Source organism: Diorhabda carinulata, chromosome 3 (assembly GCF_026250575.1).
Source record: "Diorhabda carinulata isolate Delta chromosome 3, icDioCari1.1, whole genome shotgun sequence".
NCBI classification, from domain to species: Eukaryota; Metazoa; Arthropoda; class Insecta; order Coleoptera; family Chrysomelidae; genus Diorhabda; species Diorhabda carinulata.
Genome location: NC_079462.1, coordinates 582,499 through 609,492, shown reverse-complemented (window position 1 = coordinate 609,492; position 26,994 = coordinate 582,499). Strand labels below are relative to the sequence as shown.

The following is a 26,994-nucleotide window of genomic DNA, read 5'->3' as shown; positions in this document are numbered from 1 at the left end:
ACCAATTCGATGTTTGGACGTTCGAGATAGACAAAATAGTTTCCTTTCAAGAAAAATTAAATTAAATTAAGTGTTAAGTGTTAAGTGCGCGGTAAAACATCTGGAGTGCGCCATAATGAAAATGAGAGTAAAAATACGAATCCTTCGATGTCAGAACTTAGTGTTGAACATATACTGAGTGTATACAATATGTAGACACAATAAAGATGTAGATACTGTTTGTATACTGGCCTAAAAGAATGAGCGTATTATTTGGAATTCTGCACCTAGAAATTTGATATCCAAACAATAATCCAGCCACTTTTCAACGTTGATGTTAACATCCTAGAGACTCGACCGTTTGTATGTTTGTACCTTCAACAACAATGTCTCAGCTGAACAATAAAGACCTTTGGTCACCGTCTCCGTATTCCGGATTATCTTACAAACAAGTGTGGTTATACCGAAACGAAAATAAACAAACAGTGTTTGTTGTACGATTCAATCTAGTCTTTTACTTTATTTTCCATAATTAACGATAATTTTCATTTGGAGAAATATAAATACACACAAGATGGTAAATCTAGTTAATACGGTGGCTGTTGTGCTTTCTGTTTTCGTAATATTCACGATTTTTTGCTCAAAATATGATTGATTATTTCGTGGTTGATATTTTTCAACGATTAATCCGCAGTATTAACCCTTTCGATTATTTTCTGTTCGCAAATTAAAAAAAAATGAGTAGGTGGAAACGATTTTAATATAAAGTAAACTTCCATTACAGATAATTTTTGTTTGTATTATAACTTTTCGAATTTTTTCGTTATAAGTATGTTTTCAATAAATGTGAACATCAAAATTTAGTTTAGTCGATATATATGGCACGAAATGAAATTAGGGGACAAACTTTGAGAGGTTTTCCATGCCTTTTATCGAATAAACTTTTAAAACTGGGAAATTTCCGATATATGAGACGGATTTTCCTCAGAACCAGGTTATTATAATTATTTTTCTACGTGAAACGGAATCGTTAACATTTTCAGGTTCATTCTTATGTTTTTTTTACATTTATTTTCTTTAAATTCTCTATCAGATACTTCAAACAACGAGGGATCAAAATATCTGTGAAGCTACTTCAGCAGTTTCAACCACATTTACGATTTTGGTGATACACAGATGGTTTTTGCTGCTTAAAACGTTATTAATCCAGAACGTTTTTTATCTGCGTCGAGTTTATTAGGGGGTTGATTCAAACAAAGACCCCAGTGGAGTATCACCAGCAAAAGTAGTGATGAATTTTGTCGAGTATATCTTGCAGAAACTGCTTTAAAAGGGATTATCTTGGACAGCTCGATTGAGCATCTACCAATGATAGAATCGAGTCGAAGATTTTTCTTCCAAGATTTGTTTCTGGTCAAATCTGGATCGTCTTATAGAGCTCCACGAATCTGTGAAGCTACTTCAGCAGTTTCAACCACATTTACGATTTTGGTGATACACAGATGGTTTTTGCTGCTTAAAACGTTATTAATCCAGAACGTTTTTTATCTGCGTCGAGTTTATTAGGGGGTTGATTCAAACAAAGACCCCAGTGGAGTATCACCAGCAAAAGTAGTGATGAATTTTGTCGAGTATATCTTGCAGAAACTGCTTTAAAAGGGATTATCTTGGACAGCTCGATTGAGCATCTACCAATGCTAGAATCGAGTCGAAGATCTTTCTTTCAAGATTTGTTTCTGGTCAAATCTGGATCGTCTTATAGAGCTCCACGTTTCTGTGAAACTACTTCTGGGTCTTTGCTGTTTTTTCGAATATATCTAGAGATTCCTGGGAAACATTTCAAACTCTGAATGGCGTCTATCGAAGACGATCTGGATGGATGGGTCTTTGAGGAATCTACCCCACCCCTTTATGATCTTATTTTATCAATAAGGTTGAACGATTCGCTTGGAATTTCCCATATTTGAGTTTATTTACCTAACGTAAACTGTTAAAATGTCAGATTATGAGATTAGTAAAGTTTTTTTTCCTCTAGAAATCATTTGACATTTTAATTCTTTACCTGACTGATATTATCAATATTTTAAGTGGTTAATTCGACAAAATACAAAAGACCTAACGAGAAAGTTAACTTCAAAAATCAATATTACAAATTACTGGAAATATTTTAAAAGTAAAGAAAGTTTTCGAGCTTCACACTGAGGTTTAGGGACTAATCTTATCTCTATTACCGATTAGTCAGGTTGTTGATTGTTTTATAACAAAAATTATGTCACTTAAAGAGAAAAATGACGCGCATATATACTTTGTTTGATTTAAATTCTGGTCAACTATTTTATTATTAGTATAAAAACTGTCCAAAGATAAATGTTTCAAGATATGGTAAACGTTAATTATAATATTGATGAAACTAATCCGCAATGGTGATTAATCATCATTGAAAAAGGACAAAAAGTACTTAATCATTTCGAACGGGATACGCCATCCCGACTTTTCGAATGAAAATATTGCATAATGCCCTAGACACAATTTGATCGATTAAAGGAAATTCAATTAGAAAAATTTGTTGGTTCCGCTCCATTTCATATTCTCCGTTTTTCATTTACCAGACAGTTTATTAATACGTCGAAACAGTCTAAAAACTTGTTGGACGTCGAAACTTTTTCTTATTAGACTTCCAAAGTAATCGCCCAGTTGTTCAAAGTTAATTCTCTTTCAATTAATATAATATAATACAATATGTAATAAAATTGAAATAATATCAATGATGTAGATATTCGTACGTCTTTATTGCATCTTAATCCTGTATAAATATGTTTTCTAACCTCAAACTAGTTAACCATAACCTCAAAATATCTTTTATACGACTGGGAGTACACAATTTAGTGACAAATGACGTATGAATATTCGTAAAAACTTTTGTGCATGTCAATTTAGATAAATAATTTCTTCTAACCTCAAACTAGTTAACTATAACCTCAAAATATCTTTTATACGACTTGAAGTACAGAATTTAAAGACAAATGACGTATGGATATTTATAGAAACATTTTGTGCATGTCAATTTAGATAAATAATTTCTTCTAGCCTTAAACTAGATAACTATAACCTCAAAATATCTTTTATACGACTTGGATTACACTATTTAATGACAAATGACATATGGATATTTATAGAAACGTTTTGTGCATGTCAATTTAGGTAAATAATTTCTTCTAGCCTTAAACTAGTTAACTATAACCTCAAAATATCTTTTATACGACTTGGAGTACACCAAGGTTACTAAAATAATAGAACTAGAACACCAGCTACGTCAATACGTTTATATTTTTGTTTTGTTTATACTTTTATGTCAAACAGAACCTCACTAACATTATTGGAGTACACAATATAATGACAAATGACATATGGATATTTATAGAAACATTTTGTGCATGTCAATTTAGATAAATAATTTCTTCTAACCTCAAACTAGTTAACTATAACCTCAAAATATCTTTTATACGACTTGAAGTACAGAATTTAAAGACAAATGACGTATGGATATTTATAGAAACATTTTGTGCATGTCAATTTAGATAAATAATTTCTTCTAACCTCAAACTAGTTAACTATAACCTCAAAATGTCTTTTATACGACTGGGAGTACACAATTTAGTGACAAATGACGTATGAATATTCGTAAAAACTTTTGTGCATGTCAATTTAGATAAATAATTTCTTCTAACCTCAAACTAGTTAACTATAACCTCAAAATGTCTTTTATATGACTGGGAGTACACAATTTAGTGACAAATGACGTATGAATATTCGTAAAAACTTTTGTGCATGTCAATTTAGATAAATAATTTCTTCTAACCTCAAACTAGTTAACTATAACCTCAAAATATCTTTTATACGACTTGAAGTACAGAATTTAAAGACAAATGACGTATGGATATTTATAGAAACATTTTGTGCATGTCAATTTAGATAAATAATTTCTTCTAACCTCAAACTAGTTAACTATAACCTCAAAATGTCTTTTATACGACTGGGAGTACACAATTTAGTGACAAATGACGTATGAATATTCGTAAAAACTTTTGTGCATGTCAATTTAGATAAATAATTTCTTCTAACCTCAAACTAGTTAACTATAACCTCAAAATGTCTTTTATATGACTGGGAGTACACAATTTAGTGACAAATGACGTATGAATATTCGTAAAAACTTTTGTGCATGTCAATTTAGATAAATAATTTCTTCTAACCTCAAACTAGTTAACTATAACCTCAAAATGTCTTTTATACGACTGGGAGTACACAATTTAGTGACAAATGACGTATGAATATTCGTAAAAACTTTTGTGCATGTCAATTTAGATAAATAATTTCTTCTAACCTCAAACTAGTTAACTATAACCTCAAAATATCTTTTATACGACTTGAAGTACAGAATTTAAAGACAAATGACGTATGGATATTTATAGAAACATTTTGTGCATGTCAATTTAGATAAATAATTTCTTCTAGCCTTAAACTAGATAACTATAACCTCAAAATATCTTTTATACGACTTGGATTACACTATTTAATGACAAATGACATATGGATATTTATAGAAACGTTTTGTGCATGTCAATTTAGGTAAATAATTTCTTCTAGCCTTAAACTAGTTAACTATAACCTCAAAATATCTTTTATACGACTTGGAGTACACCAAGGTTACTAAAATAATAGAACTAGAACACCAGCTACGTCAATACGTTTATATTTTTGTTTTGTTTATACTTTTATGTCAAACAGAACCTCACTAACATTATTGGAGTACACAATATAATGACAAATGACATATGGATATTTATAGAAACATTTTGTGCATGTCAATTTAGATAAATAATTTCTTCTAGCCTTAAACTAGATAACTATAACCTCAAAATATCTTTTATACGACTTGGATTACACTATTTAATGACAAATGACATATGGATATTTATAGAAACGTTTTGTGCATGTCAATTTAGGTAAATAATTTCTTAATGAAATAGAAAACTAATCATTTTGATAATTTAATCTATTAAACAATGATAAAATAAGTAATCAATAGTTTAAAGTGTAGTAAACTCAAGATTGAATCAATTAAACATTTTTAAGTTCAAAGGTTACAGATAAAACTTGTTATTAAAGATAATATAGTAAATTGAAAAAATATCTCAACCATATTCAAATAGAAGCGTGAAAATTCTTGTTGATATCAAATTTATTATACGAGGAACATTCAAAAAGAAATCTACACATTACGAAAATTGAAAAAAAAAAAAAACTAATTTTGTTTGAGTTATTCATTCATATATACATTAGAATACCTCATTAAGAGAAGTCTAATGGGTATAAATCATGAAATATTAGCGTCCAAATCATATAATTTTCATATGAGATGATCACGTCTTCAAATTCTTGTTTTTTTTTCTCTTATGATGATCTGATATTTGCGCTTCTTCCTGGGTCTAATAATGTTTTTCCCTCGATCCTTCTGAGTATTTCCGTGGTTTCCAAGAGTTGATAAGTTCATGTCTTCAATTTTTCCCACCAAATGTTCAACGTGGGACTTAATGGTGATTTTTTGGAACCAAATATTGTTGATTTCCATCATTTGCATATATTATTGGAAGCTGAATCAGTTTATGGTGGTTTGGTGAAGTACTTGAATGAATGACAGTTAATTTGACAGATGTCAGTATCAATTAACAACGTTGTCAGATGTTTTATAATCATTTTTAACCAAAACTTTCACTTTATCTATGGAAAATAAGGACGTGGATTATTAAATTTGATTGTGGAATGGTTTTTGTATCAAAATAGGACCAAATCAATGAATAATTAAATTTTTCCTGTGTTTTTGAGGTGGAAAAAAATTACTTTTATTATTACAAGTAAATTACGTAAAAAAACGAATAAAATTTTTGTATTTTTTTGAATGGATCAGGTTCTTCTGGTACCATCCTGGTACAAACACTTTTTTTGTTGTTCAATTTGTGTTATTTTCGAGTTAAAACGACGTACGGATCTGTCAGGCGGGGTGTTGATTATAGTGGTCGAAACGGTAGTAAATCAGTAGACAGGGTATTATCAGAAAGCGGGACACTTGTTTTCAACAAGAAAATAGGTCAACACAGTTTCCAGGAACGTTGTCCGATGGTTTTTGTACAATAAAACTGTCAATATTGATGAAGAACTAATAAAATGTGTCTATTTAGTGAACCAGATGGAAGCTGGTTTAAGATAATGGCGGGTATTTCGGGTTTTTAACAATTACTTCAAGATAATTGACAAATTATTGGAAGCTGAGTCAGTTTATGATGGTTTGGTGACGTAATTGAATGAATGACAGTTAATTTGACAGATGTCAGTATCAAGTAACAACGTTGTCAGATGTTTTATAATCATTTTTAACCAAAACTTTTACTTTATTTATGGAAAATAAGGACGTTGATTATTAGATTTGATCGTAGAATGATTTTTGTATCAAAATAAGACAATACAAAGTGTAAGGACCTTAATTAGTTTATTTTACTCATAACTTTCTATGATTGTAGTGTTATCAAAATTGAATTCAATGAAGTGCGAGATCGTTATTTTCGAAATAGTAAATCGGAAGTCTGCAATAGTCGGAATATATAAAAAAAAAGAAGAAGAATAACGTGTTTCGGTGGTTCTGTTAAAAAATATGTTTCCCGAAATTATTTATCTGCCAGTCCGGAAAAGCTTCGGCGTTAGGTAATTGTTTTTCGTTGTGAAAAAAGGTTTCACTTCTCAAACAAAAAGTGGTAATGGTCATTAGCGATTGTGGAGCGAATACGGTTCGGAAAAAGAAGAAGATGCGAGTTTTTTTTTATCGCGTGAATTCGTTCTTTTCATCGTTTACGATCGATGAAACTCTCGGAAAATATTTACGGAAATATACAAAACGTAGTTATATCTCTTTTTCGAACTTAATTATTTCGTGAGAAACTAGGAAATATTTGAGGTTATGTTCGGATAATCGAAAGACGGACTGAAATTATTCAATATCGAAAAAAGTTTCGTCATTAACTACGTTTCTATTTAACGTATACAACGAATCTGATTTTACAAAATGTGATCGTTCAAAAGTTGTGACACCTGATTAAAGTTTTAATTGCAAAAGTTGTAAGGCGCAACTTTCGTGTAAAAGGACAATTCATCAAAGCTGTAAATGATGAAAATTACGATAAAAATAATATAGAATTGAGTCATAAGTCATATATCAATACCAATATCGTCAAATTTACTTATTCGACACTAAAATGAGATGGTACTCAATACAGCATGAACCGCGTACCAATCTGTATAGCACGTGCTAATCCTGAGGGATAGAGGGACGCTTTTGACACCCTCTTATCATTGAACGAAACAATTTGATACATTGTTGCCGTTTTTTCGTAGTTCTTTTAGAGGATTTATTTTCCATTACGATACAAAGCGAGTTGTCACATATTATGGATCATCCGCTAGACGCAGACCTAAAAGAAACGTTTCTACACCTGAAAACGCGTTCAAATTGGGAAATACCTCAATCGGAATAAATGAATTTTATCACAGAACTTAAGTAGCGATCCTCGTATACGAAAAAGCGAATGCGATTGTAGTTATTAACAGATATAAATGTAAAGAATTTGTGATTATAAAATTGGGGGTTTCTAGAGTATAAATCGATTGAAAATGATGTTTTCTGAAATAAATTTATTAATTTTAAAAACGTATATGAAGTTGTGATTTGATTTTGAGTCGTAGCCCATTTACTATCCGCACCAAAATTGTAAAAAGGTCCGAAAGCTGAGATCTCCGAAATTATACTTTCGGTTAATATATTATCTGTCCCTCATTAGGTCCTTTGTTTGAATTTATTGTTTCCTAACCGAGAGGATCCGAATATCTACAAGGATTTACAATCCTATATATATATATATACTTCAAATAAAGCTTTGTTATGTGATTCCATTAACTTTGAATAAATATATTTAGTATTTATAAAAAACAAATCGACGTTTAGAGTTTTTACTTCTAATTTTGTTCTTTCATAAAAGAAAAAATACGAAATCTTGAAGGAAATTTCGAAATTTCCCTAGATGTAGGAATAATCACGTTCGGCAACCTCGCTATCTATGTTACTTTGTAACAGACGCGATTATTTCACTATTTTAATTAGTTTTTCAGTATTTTTTACAAATATAAACCAAAAATGACACTATTGGTTGAAAATAGAGGTAAATTTGTCAATTATCTTTGAAGTAATTGTTAAAAACCCGAAATACCCGCCATTATCTTAAACCAGCTTCCATCTGGTTCACTAAATAGACACATTTTATTAGTTCTTCATCAATATTGACAGTTTTATTGTACAAAAACCATCGGACAACGTTCCTGGAATCTCCGTTGACCTATTTTCTTGTTGAAAACAAGTGTCCCGCTTTCTGATAATACCCTGTCTACTGATTTACTACCGTTTCGACCACTATAATCAACACCCCGCCTGACAGATCCGTACGTCGTTTTAACTCGAAAATAACACAAATTGAACAACAAAAAAAGTGTTTGTACCAGGATGGTACCAGAAGAACCTGATCCATTCAAAAAAATACAAAAATTTTATTCGTTTTTTAACGTAATTTACTTGTAATAATAAAAGTAATTTTTTTCCACCTCAAAAACACAGGAAAAATTTAATTATTCATTGATTTGGTCCTATTTTGATACAAAAACCATTCCACAATCAAATTTAATAATCCACGTCCTTATTTTCCATAGATAAAGTAAAAGTTTTGGTTAAAAATGATTATAAAACATCTGACAACGTTGTTAATTGATACTGACATCTGTCAAATTAACTGTCATTCATTCAAGTACTTCACCAAACCACCATAAACTGATTCAGCTTCCAATAATAAATGCAAATGATGGAAATCAACAATATTTGGTTCCAAAAAATCACCATTAAGTCCCACGTTGAACATTTGGTGGGAAAAATTGAAGACATGAACTTAACAACTCTTGGAAACCACGGAAATACTCAGAAGGATCGAAGGAAAAACATTATTAGACCCAGGAAAAAGCGCAAATATCAAACCATCATAAAATAAAAAAAAAAAAACAAGAAGAATTTGAAGACGTGATCATCTCATATAAAAATTATGTGATTTGGACACTAATATTTCATGATTTATACCTCTTAGACTTCGTCTAGTGAAGTGATTAATAAAAAATTGGATTTAGAATGTTGCCACAACGACAATTGTTTTATCTCGTAGTTAATTATTTTCTTAGACCAACCTTGACCGTTGGGTTGTTGGACTCCGTAGATCGTTCAGTCTCGTTGAAACTTTACTACCCAATATTTTACTGTCGATAACGATGTACAAGACTCGCGCAGAGTAAAATCTAGTTTACCTTTTGTATTAGTTGGGATAATGCCTTTCAAATAAAAGTATTGTGTCAAATAATAATGACCACTGTGTACTTTATAATACAGTGGTTTGTTCCAAGCAGCTACCGCCATCTCTAGGTCAAACCATGCTTTATACATTATATATCAGCGTGTATTGAATTTGAAGAAACTTGATAATGAATTTTCTTTTCATAGTGAATTAATTTTTTATATAGTATGAATTCTATTAGTACGGCTCTGTACAGTAGCACCATTTTGTCACGGTGACTGTTTCCTTGTAATTTTCTGAGATAATGTTGTCAATGTTGACGACAGGACAGTAAAATTTTGTATTTTATTGGGTTATAAAGGTTCGCACTTTCCAAATTTCGAAAATTTTTTAAATGTTGACCCCATTTTGTTGTTAAATATTCAGCAGGTAAAAATTCTATTGTTATTTCGCAAACGGTAGTTTAATTTATAACCGATACTTCAATTTCAATTGAAAAACTTTTTATTTCATTACTTTCAATACTAATTTTAAAATAAGACATTCTGTATAGAAAATCGCCTTTTTAAATAGATTATAATAAAATGATTTGTTGATAAAATCGTTGGAATACCTTCAATTACATATATTTCAACTCGTTATTTCGTGTAAAAAATTTTGAAAATAATAAATTTAATGATAGATTATTACTGTGATTTTTGACAAATTGTAGATCCAATTATAACGAGGAAACCACCATGGTAACGAGGAGATTACAATAAAATTACTTTTTTCTTGCGTGAAATTATAGTACAATAAAAGGAAATATCAAAAAATTAATATATTCAAACCTAATTTTCACAGTTTTGTAGTTGGAGACTAAAAAATTCTAATAAAATAAATTTAGCATTTATTTTTCTGTAAATTATTCACTTTTTGGCATCCTCGTTTACATAATTACCAAATGCGCCTGATCTAATACAAAATTCCCAGCTTTTTAACCATAACTAAAGGTTTGGAGTGGTTAAAAACCCCATGTACTACAAATTGTAACTCTCAAATTGTAAATTTTGGTTTTTCTTTTTGATTTGAATTAGAATTAGTATTAGGGGAACCTCCCTAATCAATCCCCCTTTTAGGAGGCTCCATCCTGCATGAACCACATGTCTCTACGAATTCTAGGTATTGACCTTTCAAATTATTATCAAAAAAAAATATTATAGCGCTCATGGAAAGCTAAAAAACAACAAAAAAACCTCATACTGTCAGGTGGTGTGTTTCCAAAGAACCAAACAATCAATTCCGATGTTTACCATCAACAATTAATGAAACTGGATGAAACAATCAAAGAAAAACGTTCAAAATAATCTACCATGATAATACAAGGACTCACACACCTTTGGTAACTCGTGGGAAGCTTTTGAAGCTTGGCTGGGAAGTGATACCACTTATGACCCTGATTTGATACCATGTGATTGCAATTTGCAGAATTTTTTCGATGATTAAACCAATACAAATAACTTTGATCTATCCTCAATCTCACCTGGATCAGTTTTTTGCTGATAAGGACGAGAAATAAATAGTTTAGTTTAGTTTAGCCCTTCGAATTTTCAAATGGTAAGTCGTTTTATTGTTTGAAGTACGTCTTCGGTAACCAAAACTTCCGGTTTTCCGGTTTTGATTTTGAATGTGCTTCCAAAAACGATTTAGATACTCAAAAGTGTCGAAAATAAAATCTAAACTGTATTGAATCCAAACTAATCAGATCTAGATTATCGCTAATCTAATTATTTATCTCGCACACCTCGTATTGTGCGAAAAATTATTTTTTCTGTTAATAATAATATGAATTTTCATTTTTTCAATCGAAAACCTGAATTTTATTCCATTCCTTTCTCTATAAAAGCATTTTTTTGAACTTGATACATTGTGAAGTATATTGGACAGACTAAGCGATAAGTTATTATCAGATTTAAAGAGCACAATCAAAATAATCATGACTTTAATAACTTGGTTATCGAAACGAGCGCCAAATATTGTAATTTTTAGTGTTTGTGTAATGAAAATTTCAACTTGAAAGCATTCTTTTGTTGAAAAAATAATCCCACAAATGTAGATGGAGACTATTATTGAAATCGCTGACGGTCAAACTTGGAATATATATAAATACCTTCCCGTTCGTTCATTTTTATGTTTATATAAAACAATATGGAGAAATTAACATTGAATCGACTATATAAAGCGTTAAATGTTGGATTTGTAGAAGTGAATCCGCCATTAAAGTTGCTTAAACATTCTTTCTACTTGAATAAGGAGTAGACAACATTTTTCTTCTAGCAGTAAACATAGAAGATATTTATTATACTTGATGACAATATTTGTTTATTTTCTTGAATAAATGTTCTTGATATTAGGTTCGGTTCGGTTTTAATTCAATTATTTGCACTCTACTCTATGAAACAATGGTTTGTTCAAAGTTTTTCTTTTACTTGTATCGAATTAATGTGTAGTTACTACTTTATAACCTTCAAAATATACATTTCGTTTGAGATTTCGTCAAAAACGTCCAATTGGTTTCGATTGAGACACATTGGGGATATCCTAGACTTTTCTTTAAAGAAAATCTGCAGAAGCTCCCTCAACATCCCCTCGTAGTTTCCAAACGTTCCAAAGTTGCTTCTTAAAGTATTCGGGTGACGATTTACTTGATTTCTGAACTGCATTTTGTTCCTTTGGAAAATTTCTTAATCATTTCTTATCCATTTTGAATTTACTGCTCAATTTTCGCAAACTGACTCCCAAGTGAGTCACTTCCTGTAAAAGCCGCGAATCCTCGTCGATTAAGTGAGTCCTTTCCTGTAACAATCCTCAATCATCGTTGATAAAGTGAGTCCCTTCCTGTAAAAGCCGCGAATCCTCGTCGATTAAGTGAGTCCTTTCCTGTAACAATCCTCAATCATCGTTGATTAAGTGAGTCCCTTCTTGTGAAATTCCTGAATCCTCGTTAGTTTTTTTCTAAATGGAATTTATGTAGACACATACCCCAAATACTTTAAGTGAGTCTCTTCCTGTAAAAGCCGCGAATCCTCGTCGATTAAGTGAGTCCTTTCCTGTAACAATCCTCAATCATCGTTGATAAAGTGAGTCCCTTCTTGTGAAATTCCTGAATCCTCGTTAGTTTTTTTCTAAATGGAATTTATGTAGACACATAACCCAAATACTTTAAGTGAGTCTCTTCCTGTAAAAGCCGCGAATCCTCGTCGATTAAGTGAGTCCTTTCCTGTAACAATCCTCAATCATCGTTGATAAAGTGAGTCCCTTCTTGTGAAATTCCTGAATCCTCGTTAGTTTTTTTCTAAATGGAATTTATGTAGACACATAACCCAAATACTTTAAGTGAGTCTCTTCCTGTAAAAGCCGCGAATCCTCGTCGATTAAGTGAGTCCTCTCCTGTAACAATCCTCAATCATCGTTGATAAAGTGAGTCCCTTCTTGTGAAATTCCTGAATCCTCGTTAGTTTTTTTCTAAATGGAATTTATGTAGACACATAACCCAAATACTTTGAGTGAGTCTCTTCCTGTAAAAGCCGCGAATCCTCGTCGATTAAGTGAGTCCTCTCCTGTAACAATCCTCAATCATCGTTGATAAAGTGAGTCCCTTCTTGTGAAATTCCTGAATCCTCGTTAGTTTTTTTCTAAAACGAATTTATGTAGACACATAACCCAAATACTTTAAGTGAGTCTCTTCCTGTAAAAACCGCGATTCCTCGTCGATTAAGTGAGTCCTTTTCTGTAACAATCCTCAATCATCGTTGATAAAGTGAGTCCCTTCTTGTGAAATTCCTGAATCCTCGTTAGTTTTTTTCTAAAACGAATTTATGTAGACACATACCCCAAATACTTTAAGTGAGTCTCTTCCTGTAAAAGCCGCGAATCCTCGTCGATTAAGTGGGTCCTTTCCTGTAACAATCCTCAATCATCGTTGATTAAGTGAGTCCCTTCTTGTGAAATTCCTGAATCCTCGTTAGTTTTTTTCTAAATGGAATTTATGTAGACACATAACCCAAATACTTTAAGTGAGTCTCTTCCTGTAAAAGCCGCGAATCCTCGTCGATTAAGTGAGTCCTCTCCTGTAACAATCCTCAATCATCGTTGATAAAGTGAGTCCCTTCTTGTGAAATTCCTGAATCCTCGTTAGTTTTTTTCTAAATGGAATTTATGTAGACACATAACCCAAATACTTTAAGTGAGTCTCTTCCTGTAAAAGCCGCGAATCCTCGTCGATTAAGTGAGTCCTCTCCTGTAACAATCCTCAATCATCGTTGATAAAGTGAGTCCCTTCTTGTGAAATTCCTGAATCCTCGTTAGTTTTTTTCTAAATGGAATTTATGTAGACACATAACCCAAATACTTTGAGTGAGTCTCTTCCTGTAAAAGCCGCGAATCCTCGTCGATTAAGTGAGTCCTCTCCTGTAACAATCCTCAATCATCGTTGATAAAGTGAGTCCCTTCTTGTAAGATTCCTGAATCCTCGTTAGTTTTTTTCTAAAACGAATTTATGTAGACACATAACCCAAATACTTCAAGTGAGTCTCTTCCTGTAAAAGCCGCGAATCCTCGTCGATTAAGTGAGTCCTTTTCTGTAACAATCCTCAATCATCGTTGATAAAGTGAGTCCCTTCTTGTAAGATTCCTGAATCCTCGTTAGTTTTTTTCTAAAACGAATTTATGTAGACACATAACCCAAATACTTCAAGTGAGTCTCTTCCTGTAAAAGCCGCGAATCCTCGTCGATTAAGTGAGTCCTTTCCTGTAACAATCCTCAATCATCGTTGATAAAGTGAGTCCCTTCTTGTGAAATTCCTGAATCCTCGTTAGTTTTTTTCTAAATGGAATTTATGTAGACACATAACCCAAATACTTTAAGTGAGTCTCTTCCTGTAAAAGCCGCGAATCCTCGTCGATTAAGTGAGTCCTTTTCTGTAACAATCCTCAATCATCGTTGATAAAGTGAGTCCCTTCTTGTGAAATTCCTGAATCCTCGTTAGTTTTTTTCTAAATGGAATTTATGTAGACACATAACCCAAATACTTTAAGTGAGTCTCTTCCTGTAAAAACCGCGATTCCTCGTCGATTAAGTGAGTCCTTTTCTGTAACAATCCTCAATCATCGTTGATAAAGTGAGTCCCTTCTTGTGAAATTCCTGAATCCTCGTTAGTTTTTTTCTAAATGGAATTTATGTAGACACATAACCCAAATACTTTAAGTGAGTCTCTTCCTGTAAAAGCCGCGAATCCTCGTCGATTTAGAGAGTCCTTTCCTGTAAAAATCCTTAATCTTCGTTGGTTTTTTCCTAAAACGAATTTATGTAGACACATAATTCGAAGACTTTAAGTGAGTCCCTTCCTGTAGAGGTGGCATCGGTGGCCCGAATCGGCGTTGCATTGAGAAAATAAAGAAAACAAAAAAAAGATGAGGGAATATCGTTTCAAAAGACAAAATTCCCTATCTATATAGCGAGTGTTCGAAAGAATAAATTGATGTGACAGGTAGTCAAAAGGGGAAAGTGGAATTTAAGTCTTTAGATTGATGAAAGTTGACTGCTTTTGAAGCTTTCAACAGAGACATTAATTGTTGGAATTTTACGAGTTTATCTTTTTGACACTGACGACGGAACACAAAGAAAAAATTTTTCATTCCAACTCTTACGAAAAGAGTATCGAAGCATCGTTTTTTTTTTTAAATAAGTCCTTGACAATAGTAGGGATTTTCATAAGAAATATTTCATTTTTCTTAAAATAATATAAAACATCTCAATAATTTTCGTTCTAACAATTTATTTCAAACAGATGGCGTTGTTTATAATATTAATTCGAAAATATGTACAAATCTGATTATATCTATACACTGAGACATCCTGTATATTATAATTACGAGTTTTATTTACTTAATGAACCTTCTAATGGAAGTTTTTTTCCGTTATAAATGAATTATATGTAATTCTAAGTAAACAACGATTCTGGCTAAACCATAAACGTAATAAAACGTTTAAAATTTCAAAATATCCACCTAAGTAATCAATTATTTTTATCTCAACAGTTGTGGTCGCGTATTAAGATGAAAGATAACAGAAATATCTAAATTTAAATAGTGAGTTATGCAAATTTTCGTCAACTTTCAGTCTCATTTGTATGCGACTCGTTGTCGGTACCAGTAAACACATTTCAAAATGACTATTTGTGTATCACAAATAACCAAGTAGTGTCGCTAGAAATGCATCCTGTTTTACCGACTCGAAACAAAGTTCTCCATCTTTGTCTTCCGGTAGAGATTTGTCATTTTCTTTATATTAATTAATCAAAATATATTAACAAATAGATATTTGAGACAAAATATTTATTTAGAACAATATTTTTCATTTTATATTTTTTTATTTATTCAAATTATATCCTAATCTACTCAAATTCTTCTTTTTTCATTAATTCAAATCATATTTCATCCGATTTCCTCGTTGAATCAAGATTTTCCCGTTGATTTCGAGCTTCAATCGGATTTTTTTTAATTATTTTATAATGCTTATTATTTATTGTTTTATTACCATTTATTTTATACTATTTAGCTTATTTTCTATAATATCAAGTCCCAATTTCCTTTTTTCATATTTTTCAAGCCTCATACTGCGTTTTTTTTTCGAAATTCAAGCCTCATAATAAATCATCTCCATCTGCTTTATTTTCACTGATTGAAATTCTGTCAGTTCAAATTCCGATTTTCTTTTTTAAAAAATCAAGCCTCATATCGTTTTTCATTAAATTCAAGACTTATATCAACTTTTCGGAGCCTCTATTTGGTTTTTATCTCATTCAAATTCAGATTCAAATCGCAGAACTTTCGAGGAAATCTGAGCAGACCCGTTGAAGCTTTAGGTCAGTAGTCAAATGTGTTATTCCTCGTTTAAAATCATTCTTATCGGAGTTTGCAGCTTCGGTAATCATCGAATTGTTTATTCGATGATCTGGACGCACAATTTGGTTGATTTTGGTCACTGTTTCCGGAATAAATAAACAACGAGTTAGAGAATTATCCCTATAGGTCTCTGGTAACAATTTATAACACTCAGTCGGAGTTTTTTTTAATTTAACGAGAAATTTATGATTCGTACATTGTTTTTGTGAATTTTCACTTAAAAAACCAGCCCTTATTTTGTTTTTAATCATTTACTTAAGGTCTTTCAGCCTAGTACCTTCTTTTTTCAGTTAGTTAACAGATTTTCCGTTTTTTTTATTTATCTAACCTCCATTTTGATCTTTACCACATTTTTTTATATATAACCACATTTAATTTTGAATAATCGTTAGAAATTGCATCGTAAATGAAATACTAAAAATAACCTGAACTTTGATCTGTTTTATAATTCAAACATCGACTATAATAAGGGCCGAATTCGAATAGAAATTACCTTTTCCCGTGACATTGCTCCTAAAAGGGACCAAAGCAGCGACTTGGATTAAAATGTCAATTGAAATAAACGGTTGCTTTGCTGATTGCTTCTTCTTCTTTTTATTTTCGGTCCGTTTCCAGACATATACATTGTTACAAGAAAGATAAAGAAACGGAAAGGATATTCTCTACCTTTTGAAATTCGGCGATTTCAAACAATGCCTTTCCAACAAACCAAAAAGGATAATAAATAAATATTCTAGAACGTACGGGGTATTATATAAAAAAAGATATCAAATGTTAATGGCAAAAAAATCAATATCAATAACGAATTTTTGGGAAATGAGATTTGTGAAAAATGATTTCAATCTTCTAGACTATTTATACAAATATTTATCACCATTTTCCGCAAGAAAATTAAATTATTTACGTACATATTTATGTAGAATTCAAAATTTTAAATTTTTTAAATCGCTATAACAATCTGTTGTTATTAAAACGATTTATTCAAATTGATCCCACTGTTTTCAAGTCTTTCGCTAGATCTTCCAATCTAATCGATCCTTAGAGCGATAACAATCCTGAAAAATCTTCTTTTTTGACCTTGGGAAGACATATATCCAAGCACAAAGCAAAACCTTCCAACGACTCACATTTTGAAAGCCTTTTCTCATTTCTATGAGTCTCCATTCTGTTTAACAATCCTTGGCGATGCTAGGATGCTTTTGACAGGATTCTAATAATGATAACCAATTGATAACCTCAATTATTCCGACCGGAAAAGCTTCGGAATTTCGTGGTTTGTTTTGTTCTAAAGAATCGTTGTTGCACCTTCATCTTTTGGCTACATTAGTTGCTATTAAAACGATTTATTCAAATTGATCCCACTGTTTTCAAGTCTTTCGCTAGATCTTTCGATCTAGTTGATCCTTATAGCGATAACAATCCTGGAAAATCTTCTTTTTTGACCTTGGGAAGACATATATCCAAGCACAAAGCAAAACATTTCAACGACTCACATTTTGAAAGCCTTTTCTCATTTCTATGAATCTCCATTCTGTTTAACAATCCTTGGCGATGCTAGGATGCTTTTGACAGGATTCTAATAATGATAACCAATTCATAACCTCAATTATTCAGTCCGGAAATGCTTCTGAATCTCGTGGTTTGTTTTGCTCTAAAGAATCGTCGTGGCTCCTTCATCTTTTGGCTACATTAGTTGCTATTAAAACGATTTATTCAAATTGATCCCACTGTTTTCAAGTCTTTCGCTAGATCTTCCAATCTAATCGATCCTTAGAGCGATAACAATCCTGAAAAATCTTCTTTTTTGACCTTGGGAAGACATATATCCAAGCACAAAGCAAAACCTTTCAACAACTTACCTTTGGAAAGTCAATCACTTTTCTATGAGTCTCCATTCTGTTTAACAATCCTGACGATGCTAGGATGCTTTTGACAGGATTCTAATAATGATAACCAATTCATAACCTCAATTATTCAGTCCGGAAATGCTTCTGAATCTCGTGGTTTGTTTTGCTCTAAAGAATCGTCGTGGCTCCTTCATCTTTTGGCTACATTAGTTGTTATTAAAACGATTTATTCAAATTGATCCCACTGTTTTCAAGTCTTTCGCTAGATCTTTCGATCTAGTTGATCCTAAGAGCGATAACAATCCTGGAATATCTTCTTTTTTGACCTTGGGAAGACATATATCCAAGCACAAAGCAAAACCTTCCAACGACTCACATTTTGAAAGCCTTTTCTCATTTCTATGAGTCTCCATTCTGTTTAACAATCCTTGGCGATGCTAGGATGCTTTTGACAGGATTCTAATGATGATAACCAATTCATAACCTCAATTATTCAGTCCGGAAATACTTCAGAATCTCGTGGTTTGTTTTGATCTAAAGAATCGTTGTTGCACCTTCATCTTTTGGCTACATTAGTTGCTATTAAAACGATTTATTCAAATTGATCCCACTGTTTTCATGTCTTTCGCTAGATCTTCCAATCTAGTTGATCCTTAGAGCGATAACAATCCTGGAAAATCTTCTTTTTTGACCTTGGGAAGACATATATCCAAGCACAAAGCAAAACCTTCCAACGACTCACATTTTGAAAGCCTTTTCTCATTTCTATGAGTCTCCATTCTGTTTAACAATCCTTGGCGATGCTAGGATGCTTTTGACAGGATTCTAATGATGATAACCAATTCATAACCTCAATTATTCAGTCCGGAAATACTTCAGAATCTCGTGGTTTGTTTTGATCTAAAGAATCGTCGTGGCTCCTTTATCTTTTGGCTACATTAGTTGCTATTAAAACGACACTTCCAGGATGTTTTTGACAGGATTCTAATAATGATAACAAATTAATAACCTCAAGTATTTCGGCAGGATTTACGTATGAAGCAAAATCCTTGACTTGTGTCACGAAAAAATCAAGTACAAGAGATATAATCGATGTCAAATCTTCGTCAAAAAGATTTAAAACTTTTTTTTTAATAAAATATATATTTGAAAATTTTGTGGCTGGAATTTGAGGTTAAGTATAAACATAATTGGCATGTGGTTACTATCGATTTCAAAAGCAACCTACAAATAAACACCTGGGCCTTTTAACGAAAAAATTTCTTTTATATATATATATAATATATAAGCTTCCTACAATATGTAGCGCCTCGTTTTCAGAAATATATTTTGTACTAGAACGAGTTTTAATAATGGAGATTATCTTTTTCTTTTCACATGTGCAATTCTGTAAACGAATCGACATCGACATCAATCTACGATCATAATTTATACGCATTTTAATATATCATGTCATGTTTGGTTTCCATTGTCTTTCGGTTAAAATTCAGAGAACCGAGTCAATTAATAAAATCAAAGAAAAATATTTATGACCATCTGAAGGTTCAGTATAATAGCCAATAAAAATTACTGGTTGATACCGACCAAAATCGTTATGTTTCGACAAAAAACATTTAATTCACTCGACATTTAGCTTGACATCTCGAAAATTTCAGTGGATCAAGAGAAACAACTCGCAAAAAAAATTGGTAGCCGTTCAGAAATACAAGCAGGCAGTAACGTAGATAAGGTTAGTATATAGAAGTAATAATATAATTTAAACTATTCCCAAAACGAATTATTAATGAAAAAATGATTTCTATATCTTCCTATTTTTCTTTAAACAACTGCAGCCACTTCTACAATCAATTCTGTATCTATTCTACGAAGCAGATCCTCCACAATCAGTTCTATGATGAAGCAGGTCCTCCACAATCAGTTTTATGATGAAGCAGGTCCTCCACAATCGATTCTATGATGAAACATGTCTTTCCCAATCAAATCTGTATCTATTCTACGAAGCTAGTCTTCCACAATCAATTCTATGATGAAGCATGTCTTTCCCAATCAAACCTGTATCTATTCTACGAAGCAGGTCCTCCACAATCAGTTCTATGATGAAGCAGGTCCTCCACAATCAATTCTATGATGAAGCATGTCTTTCCCAATCAAATCTGTATCTATTCTACGAAGCTAGTCTTCCACAATCAATTCTATGATGAAGCATGTCTTTCCCAATCAAATCTGTATCTATTCTACGAAGCAGGTCCTCCACAATCAGTTCTATGATGAAGCAGGTCCTCCACAATCAATTCTATGATGAAGCATGTCTTTCCCAATCAAATCTGTATCTATTCTACGAAGCTAGTCTTCCACAATCAATTCTAAGATGAAGCATGTCTTTCCCAATCAAACCTGTATCTATTCTACGAAGCAGGTCCTCCACAATCAGTTCTATGATGAAGCAGGTCCTCCACAATCAATTCTATGATGAAGCATGTCTTTCCCAATCAAATCTGTATCTATTCTACGAAGCTAGTCTTCCACAATCAATTCTATGATGAAGCATGTCTTTCCCAATGAAATCTGTATCTATTCTACGAAGCAGGTCCCCCACAATCAGTTCTATGATGAAGCAGGTCCTCCACAATCAGTTCTATGATGAAGCAGGTCTTCTCCAATCAAATCTGTGTCTATTCTACGAAGCAGGTCCTCCACAATCAGTTCTATGATGAAGCAGGTCCTCCACAGTCAGTTCTATGATGAAGCAGGTCTTCTTCAATCAAATCTGTGTCTATTCTACGAAGCAGGTCCTCCACAATCAGTTCTATGATGAAGCAAGTCCTCCACAATCAATTCTATGATGAAGCAGGTCCTCCACAATCAATTCTATGATGAAGCAGGTCCTCCACAATCAGTTCTATGATGAAGCAGGTCTTCTTCAATCAAATCTGTGTCTATTCTACGAAGCAGGTCCTCCACAATCAGTTCTATGATGAAGCAGGTCCTCCACAATCAGTTCTATGATGAAGCAAGTCCTCCACAATCAGTTCTATGATGAAGCAGGTCCTCCACAATTAGTTCTATGATAAAGCAGGTCCTCCACAATCAGTTCTATGATGAAGCAAGTCCTCCACAATCAGTTCTATGATGAAGCAGGTCCTCCACAATCAGTTCTATGATGAAGCAGGTCCTCCACAATCAGTTCTATGATGAAGCAAGTCCTCCACAATCAGTTCTATGATGAAGCAGGTCCTCCACAATTAGTTCTATGATAAAGCAGGTCCTCCATAACTCGTTCTAGATCTATTCTATGAAGCTTATAATCTTATTGATAACAATATACATGCTACAAATGACACCGTTGTCTTATCTTCTCACCAAAACCTAATTAAATATTTTTTGGTACTACGAAATAACCTGGAATTTGGCACAAATGAAGAAAAGTTAGTTTTCGTTACTTTTATACAGTGAAGTGGTTCAAATCCAACTGCGACGTTTGAGGATGATCGTTGAATTAAGATCCAAGTCGTCAACTTCCCTAATAATCGAAATGCGTCACCCAACCGCCGAAAGGTAAAGAAAAAAATAGTTAGTTGGTGATTTTCCACAAATCGAATAATAATAAAAAGTTCGAAAATAATTTCTCACACGCCCATGATCGCAATTGTTCCAAAAATGATACCAGATGTTTTCAAGATAAAACGAGACGATGATATCCATCATCCGCGTCTTCTTTTTTATTTTTTATCGTTGTCCATGCACATTCCAATTATATTTTCGTCGTATTCTGATGTTGGACGAATAGGATTAGATGGAAAAGAAGAAACCACTGTTGGGATATTCGGAGTAGTAGTTTAACCGATCAAAAATTGATAAACCTCATCGCGTTCACCAGCGACATAGTTTTCAAAAAGAAAAATAAAGACGGAAATTCGTGAAAAAGAGAGTGGAATATGTATATTCAAAAGGCGTCACTTTCCATACGAAAGTTCTTAATCTTTTCCTCTGTATAAAATTCGCTTTGAATTCAAATACACCCAAGTTTGCTTTTCTAATATAAAAATAAAATACGAGTTTGTTTTCCTTTTAGTTTAAAATTTAATTAGGAAAGCGTGAATGTGCTAGTCTCGAAATCTTGGAAGAGTTTTGAGAATTTCTTTTGAAAAAATATTCGAAAATATATAAATTATTCAAAAGATACTGTATACTAATATAAAATAAATATCAATACTTTGGTATTTTTCAACGTTTAAGAGATAATTGGGAAATTAAAGGGAAAAAATTACACGAAACGATGATTTTTTTTTAAATATTTATATACAAAATTTTTCGCTACATTAGGCTGTGAAAACTGGAACCTAACAAGTAAACTATTACGTATTATTTTTCTACAGACTTTTTATCTTTTTAAAGACATTTCAAGAAACAATTAACAATCTGTATCGTTTTTAACGTAAATTGACAGTTATTAGTTGCTCTAATTTACGAGGGATGACAAAAATGTTTCAAATTTCAATTTTAGTAACATAAAATTCCGTTTTCATTTTTTTCTACAGGCTTTTTAACTTTTTAAAGACATTTCAAGAAACAATTAACAATCTGTATCGTTTTCAACGTAAATTGACAGTTATTAGTTGCTCTAATTTACGAGGGATGACAAAAATGTTCCAAATTTCAATTTTAGTAACATAAAATTCCGTTTTCAATTTTTTCTACAGACTTTTTATCTTTTTAAAGACATTTCAAGAAACAATTAACAATCTGTATCGTTTTTAACGTAAATTGACAGTTATTAGTTGCTCTAATTTACGAGGGATGACAAAAATGTTTCAAATTTCAATTTTAGTAACATAAAATTCCGTTTTCATTTTTTTCTACAGGCTTTTTAACTTTTTAAAGACATTTCAAGAAACAATTAACAATCTGTATCGTTTTTAACGTAAATTGACAGTTATTAGTTGCTCTAATTTACGAGGGATGACAAAAATGTTTCAAATTTCAATTTTAGTAACATAAAATTCCGTTTTCATTTTTTTCTACAGGCTTTTTAACTTTTTAAAGACATTTCAAGAAACAATTAACAATCTGTATCGTTTTCAACGTAAATTGACAGTTATTAGTTGCTCTAATTTACGAGGGATGACAAAAATGTTCCAAATTTCAATTTTAGTAACATAAAATTCCGTTTTCAATTTTTTCTACAGACTTTTTATCTTTTTAAAGACATTTCAAGAAACAATTAACAATCTGTATCGTTTTTAACGTAAATTGACAGTTATTAGTTGCTCTAATTTACGAGGGATGACAAAAATGTTCCAAATTTCAATTTTAGTAACATAAAATTCCGTTTTCAATTTTTTCTACAGACTTTTTATCTTTTTAAAGACGTTTCAAGAAACAATTAACAATCTGTATCGTTTTTAACGTAAATTGACAGTTATTAGCTGCTCTAATTTACGAGGGATGACAAAAATGCTGCAAATTTCAATTTTAGTAACCTAAAAATCCGTTTTCAATTTTTTCTACAGACTTTTTATCTTTTTAAAGACGTTTCAAGAAACAATTAACAATCTGTATCGTTTTTAACGTAAATTGACAGTTATTAGCTGCTCTAATTTACGAGGGATGACAAAAATGCTGCAAATTTCAATTTTAGTAACATAAAATTCCGTTTTCATTTTTTTCTACAGGCTTTTTAACTTTTTAAAGACATTTCAAGAAACAATTAACAATCTGTATCGTTTTCAACGTAAATTGACAGTTATTAGTTGCTCTAATTTACGAGGGATGACAAAAATGTTTCAAATTTCAATTTTAGTAACATAAAATTCCGTTTTCATTTTTTTCTACAGGCTTTTTAACTTTTTAAAGACATTTCAAGAAACAATTAACAATCTGTATCGTTTTTAACGTAAATTGACAGTTATTAGTTGCTCTAATTTACGAGGGATGACAAAAATGCTGCAAATTTCAATTTTAGTAACCTAAAAATCCGTTTTCAATTTTTTCTACAGACTTTTTATCTTTTTAAAGACGTTTCAAGAAACAATTAACAATCTGTATCGTTTTTAACGTAAATTGACAGTTATTAGTTGCTCTAATTTACGAGGGATGACAAAAATGTTTCAAATTTCAATTTTAGTAACATAAAATTCCGTTTTCATTTTTTTCTACAGGCTTTTTAACTTTTTAAAGACATTTCAAGAAACAATTAACAATCTGTATCGTTTTTAACGTAAATTGACAGTTATTAGTTGCTCTAATTTACGAGGGATGACAAAAATGCTGCAAATTTCAATTTTAGTAACATAAAATTCCGTTTTCATTTTTTTCTACAGGCTTTTTAACTTTTTAAAGACATTTCAAGAAACAATTAACAATCTGTATCGTTTTTAACGTAAATTGACAGTTATTAGTTGCTCTAATTTACGAGGGATGACAAAAATGCTGCAAATTTCAATTTTAGTAACCTAAAAATCCGTTTTCAATTTTTTCTACAGACTTTTTATCTTTTTAAAGACGTTTCAAGAAACAATTAACAATCTGTATCGTTTTTAACGTAAATTGACAGTTATTAGTTGCTCTAATTTACGAGGGATGACAAAAATGTTTCAAATTTCAATTTTAGTAACATAAAATTCCGTTTTCATTTTTTTCTACAGGCTTTTTAACTTTTTAAAGACATTTCAAGAAACAATTAACAATCTGTATCGTTTTTAACGTAAATTGACAGTTATTAGTTGCTCTAATTTACGAGGGATGACAAAAATGCTGCAAATTTCAATTTTAGTAACCTAAAAATCCGTTTTCAATTTTTTCTACAGACTTTTTATCTTTTTAAAGACGTTTCAAGAAACAATTAACAATCTGTATCGTTTTTAACGTAAATTGACAGTTATTAGTTGCTCTAATTTACGAGGGATGACAAAAATGTTTCAAATTTCAATTTTAGTAACATAAAATTCCGTTTTCATTTTTTTCTACAGGCTTTTTAACTTTTTAAAGACATTTCAAGAAACAATTAACAATCTGTATCGTTTTTAACGTAAATTGACAGTTATTAGTTGCTCTAATTTACGAGGGATGACAAAAATGCTGCAAATTTCAATTTTAGTAACCTAAAAATCCGTTTTCAATTTTTTCTACAGACTTTTTATCTTTTTAAAGACGTTTCAAGAAACAATTAACAATCTGTATCGTTTTTAACGTAAATTGACAGTTATTAGTTGCTCTAATTTACGAGGGATGACAAAAATGTTTCAAATTTCAATTTTAGTAACATAAAATTCCGTTTTCATTTTTTTCTACAGACTTTTTAACTTTTTAAAGACATTTCAAGAAACAATTAACAATCTGTATCGTTTTTAACGTAAATTGACAGTTATTAGTTGCTCTAATTTACGAGGGATGACAAAAATGCTGCAAATTTCAATTTTAGTAACCTAAAAATCCGTTTTCAATTTTTTCTACAGACTTTTTATCTTTTTAAAGACGTTTCAAGAAACAATTAACAATCTGTATCGTTTTTAACGTAAATTGACAGTTATTAGCTGCTCTAATTTACGAGGGATGACAAAAATGCTGCAAATTTCAATTTTAGTAACCTAAAAATCCGTTTCCAATTTTTTCTACAGGCTTTTTATCTTTTTAAAGACATTTCAAGAAACAATTAATAATCTGTATCGTTTTTAACGTAAATTAACAGTTATTATTACAATTATTAGTTGATCTAATTTACGAGGGATGACCAGAAAGTTTTAAATTTAAATTTCAGTTTCCTAAAAATGCCTTTTTGTTTTTTTTTCAAGACATTTCCATAGAAAACTCATAATTTATTTCGTTTCTAACGTGAATTAGTACATTTTAGCTTCTCTAATGTACGAGGTGTGATCAAAATGTTTCCCATTTCACTATTAATAACCTAAAAACGAATTTTCTATTTTCTCTATTGACTTTTTGTCTTTTTTAAGACCATTCCCCAAAAATTTTATAATCAACATTGTTTTAAATAAAAATTTGTATTTCTTTTTCGAATTAATTTACGAGTGATGCACAAAATGTTTTATATTTTCATTTCACTATCAAATAATCAATTTTTTCTTATTATTTTCTATAGCTATCCCCACCCATCACTTCATGGGATAGTGGAGTAAGTGCTTTGAAAGATGCCCTTAAATTAGAAGCCACGGTTACTAAAAAAATCAGAGACGTCATTAGAGTATGCGAAGATGCAACCAACTACAACGATTACCATGTAAGTACACTGAAAAAACGTTTCTTATTCAACATAATACAGGGGGAAGTGAACTTGTAGCTAAGAAACGATTTTTCTTTACGTATTTTTCATTTTTCAGCTCGTTGATTACTTAACTGGCGATTTCCTCGAAGAACAATACCACGGACAAAGAGATATTGCAGGAAAAGTGTCCAATTTGGAAAAATTGATGGCGAGTCATGGAAAACTTGGAGAATGGCTGTTCGATAAGAAGCTCCAAGGTTTAGATATTGTTTAAATATAGTCTGTAGGACAAGTTTGAAATTATAGAATTTACACCATTTTTTTTTGTAATATAGTTGTCATTCCCAAAAGGATTTTTTATGTTTGATGTTGAAAATACTTCAGTAAGAGAAAAATAAAAATTTTTGTGAACATTGTAGTTTCAATTTTTCACCTTTTATCATAAAATTAGTGACATTTTCAATTCAGTTGATATTTGGATTTTTCTATAACAAAAAAGTAAAAGAGGAATTTTGAGACCCTCTATCACGAAAACCGATTGTAGTAAGAAAGCGAAATTTTCACAGAT

The 26,994-nt window shown here is 31.4% G+C and overlaps 1 protein-coding gene across 1 annotated transcript; it reads left to right on the top strand.

The window, feature by feature from the left end:
* Positions 1–365: 365 nt before the first annotated feature.
* Positions 366–26,776, top strand: LOC130891441 (ferritin subunit-like). The gene is made up of 3 exons (XM_057796202.1): positions 366–473; positions 26,304–26,441; positions 26,542–26,776. The coding sequence occupies exons 1-3, from the start codon at positions 366–368 to the stop codon at positions 26,698–26,700; spliced, it is 405 nt and encodes a 134-aa protein (XP_057652185.1). The 3' UTR covers positions 26,701–26,776.
* Positions 26,777–26,994: the final 218 nt, after the last annotated feature.

Excerpts from the sequence above, each read along its gene's own strand:
- LOC130891441 (XM_057796202.1), top strand. The coding sequence starts at position 366 with ATGTCTCAGCTGAACAATAAAGACCTTTGGTCACCGTCTCCGTATTCC. Across the intron at positions 474-26,303 it reads ATAAACAAACAGTGTTTGTT|CTATCCCCACCCATCACTTC; the intron begins GTACGATTCAAT and ends TATTTTCTATAG. Across the intron at positions 26,442-26,541 it reads CCAACTACAACGATTACCAT|CTCGTTGATTACTTAACTGG; the intron begins GTAAGTACACTG and ends TTCATTTTTCAG.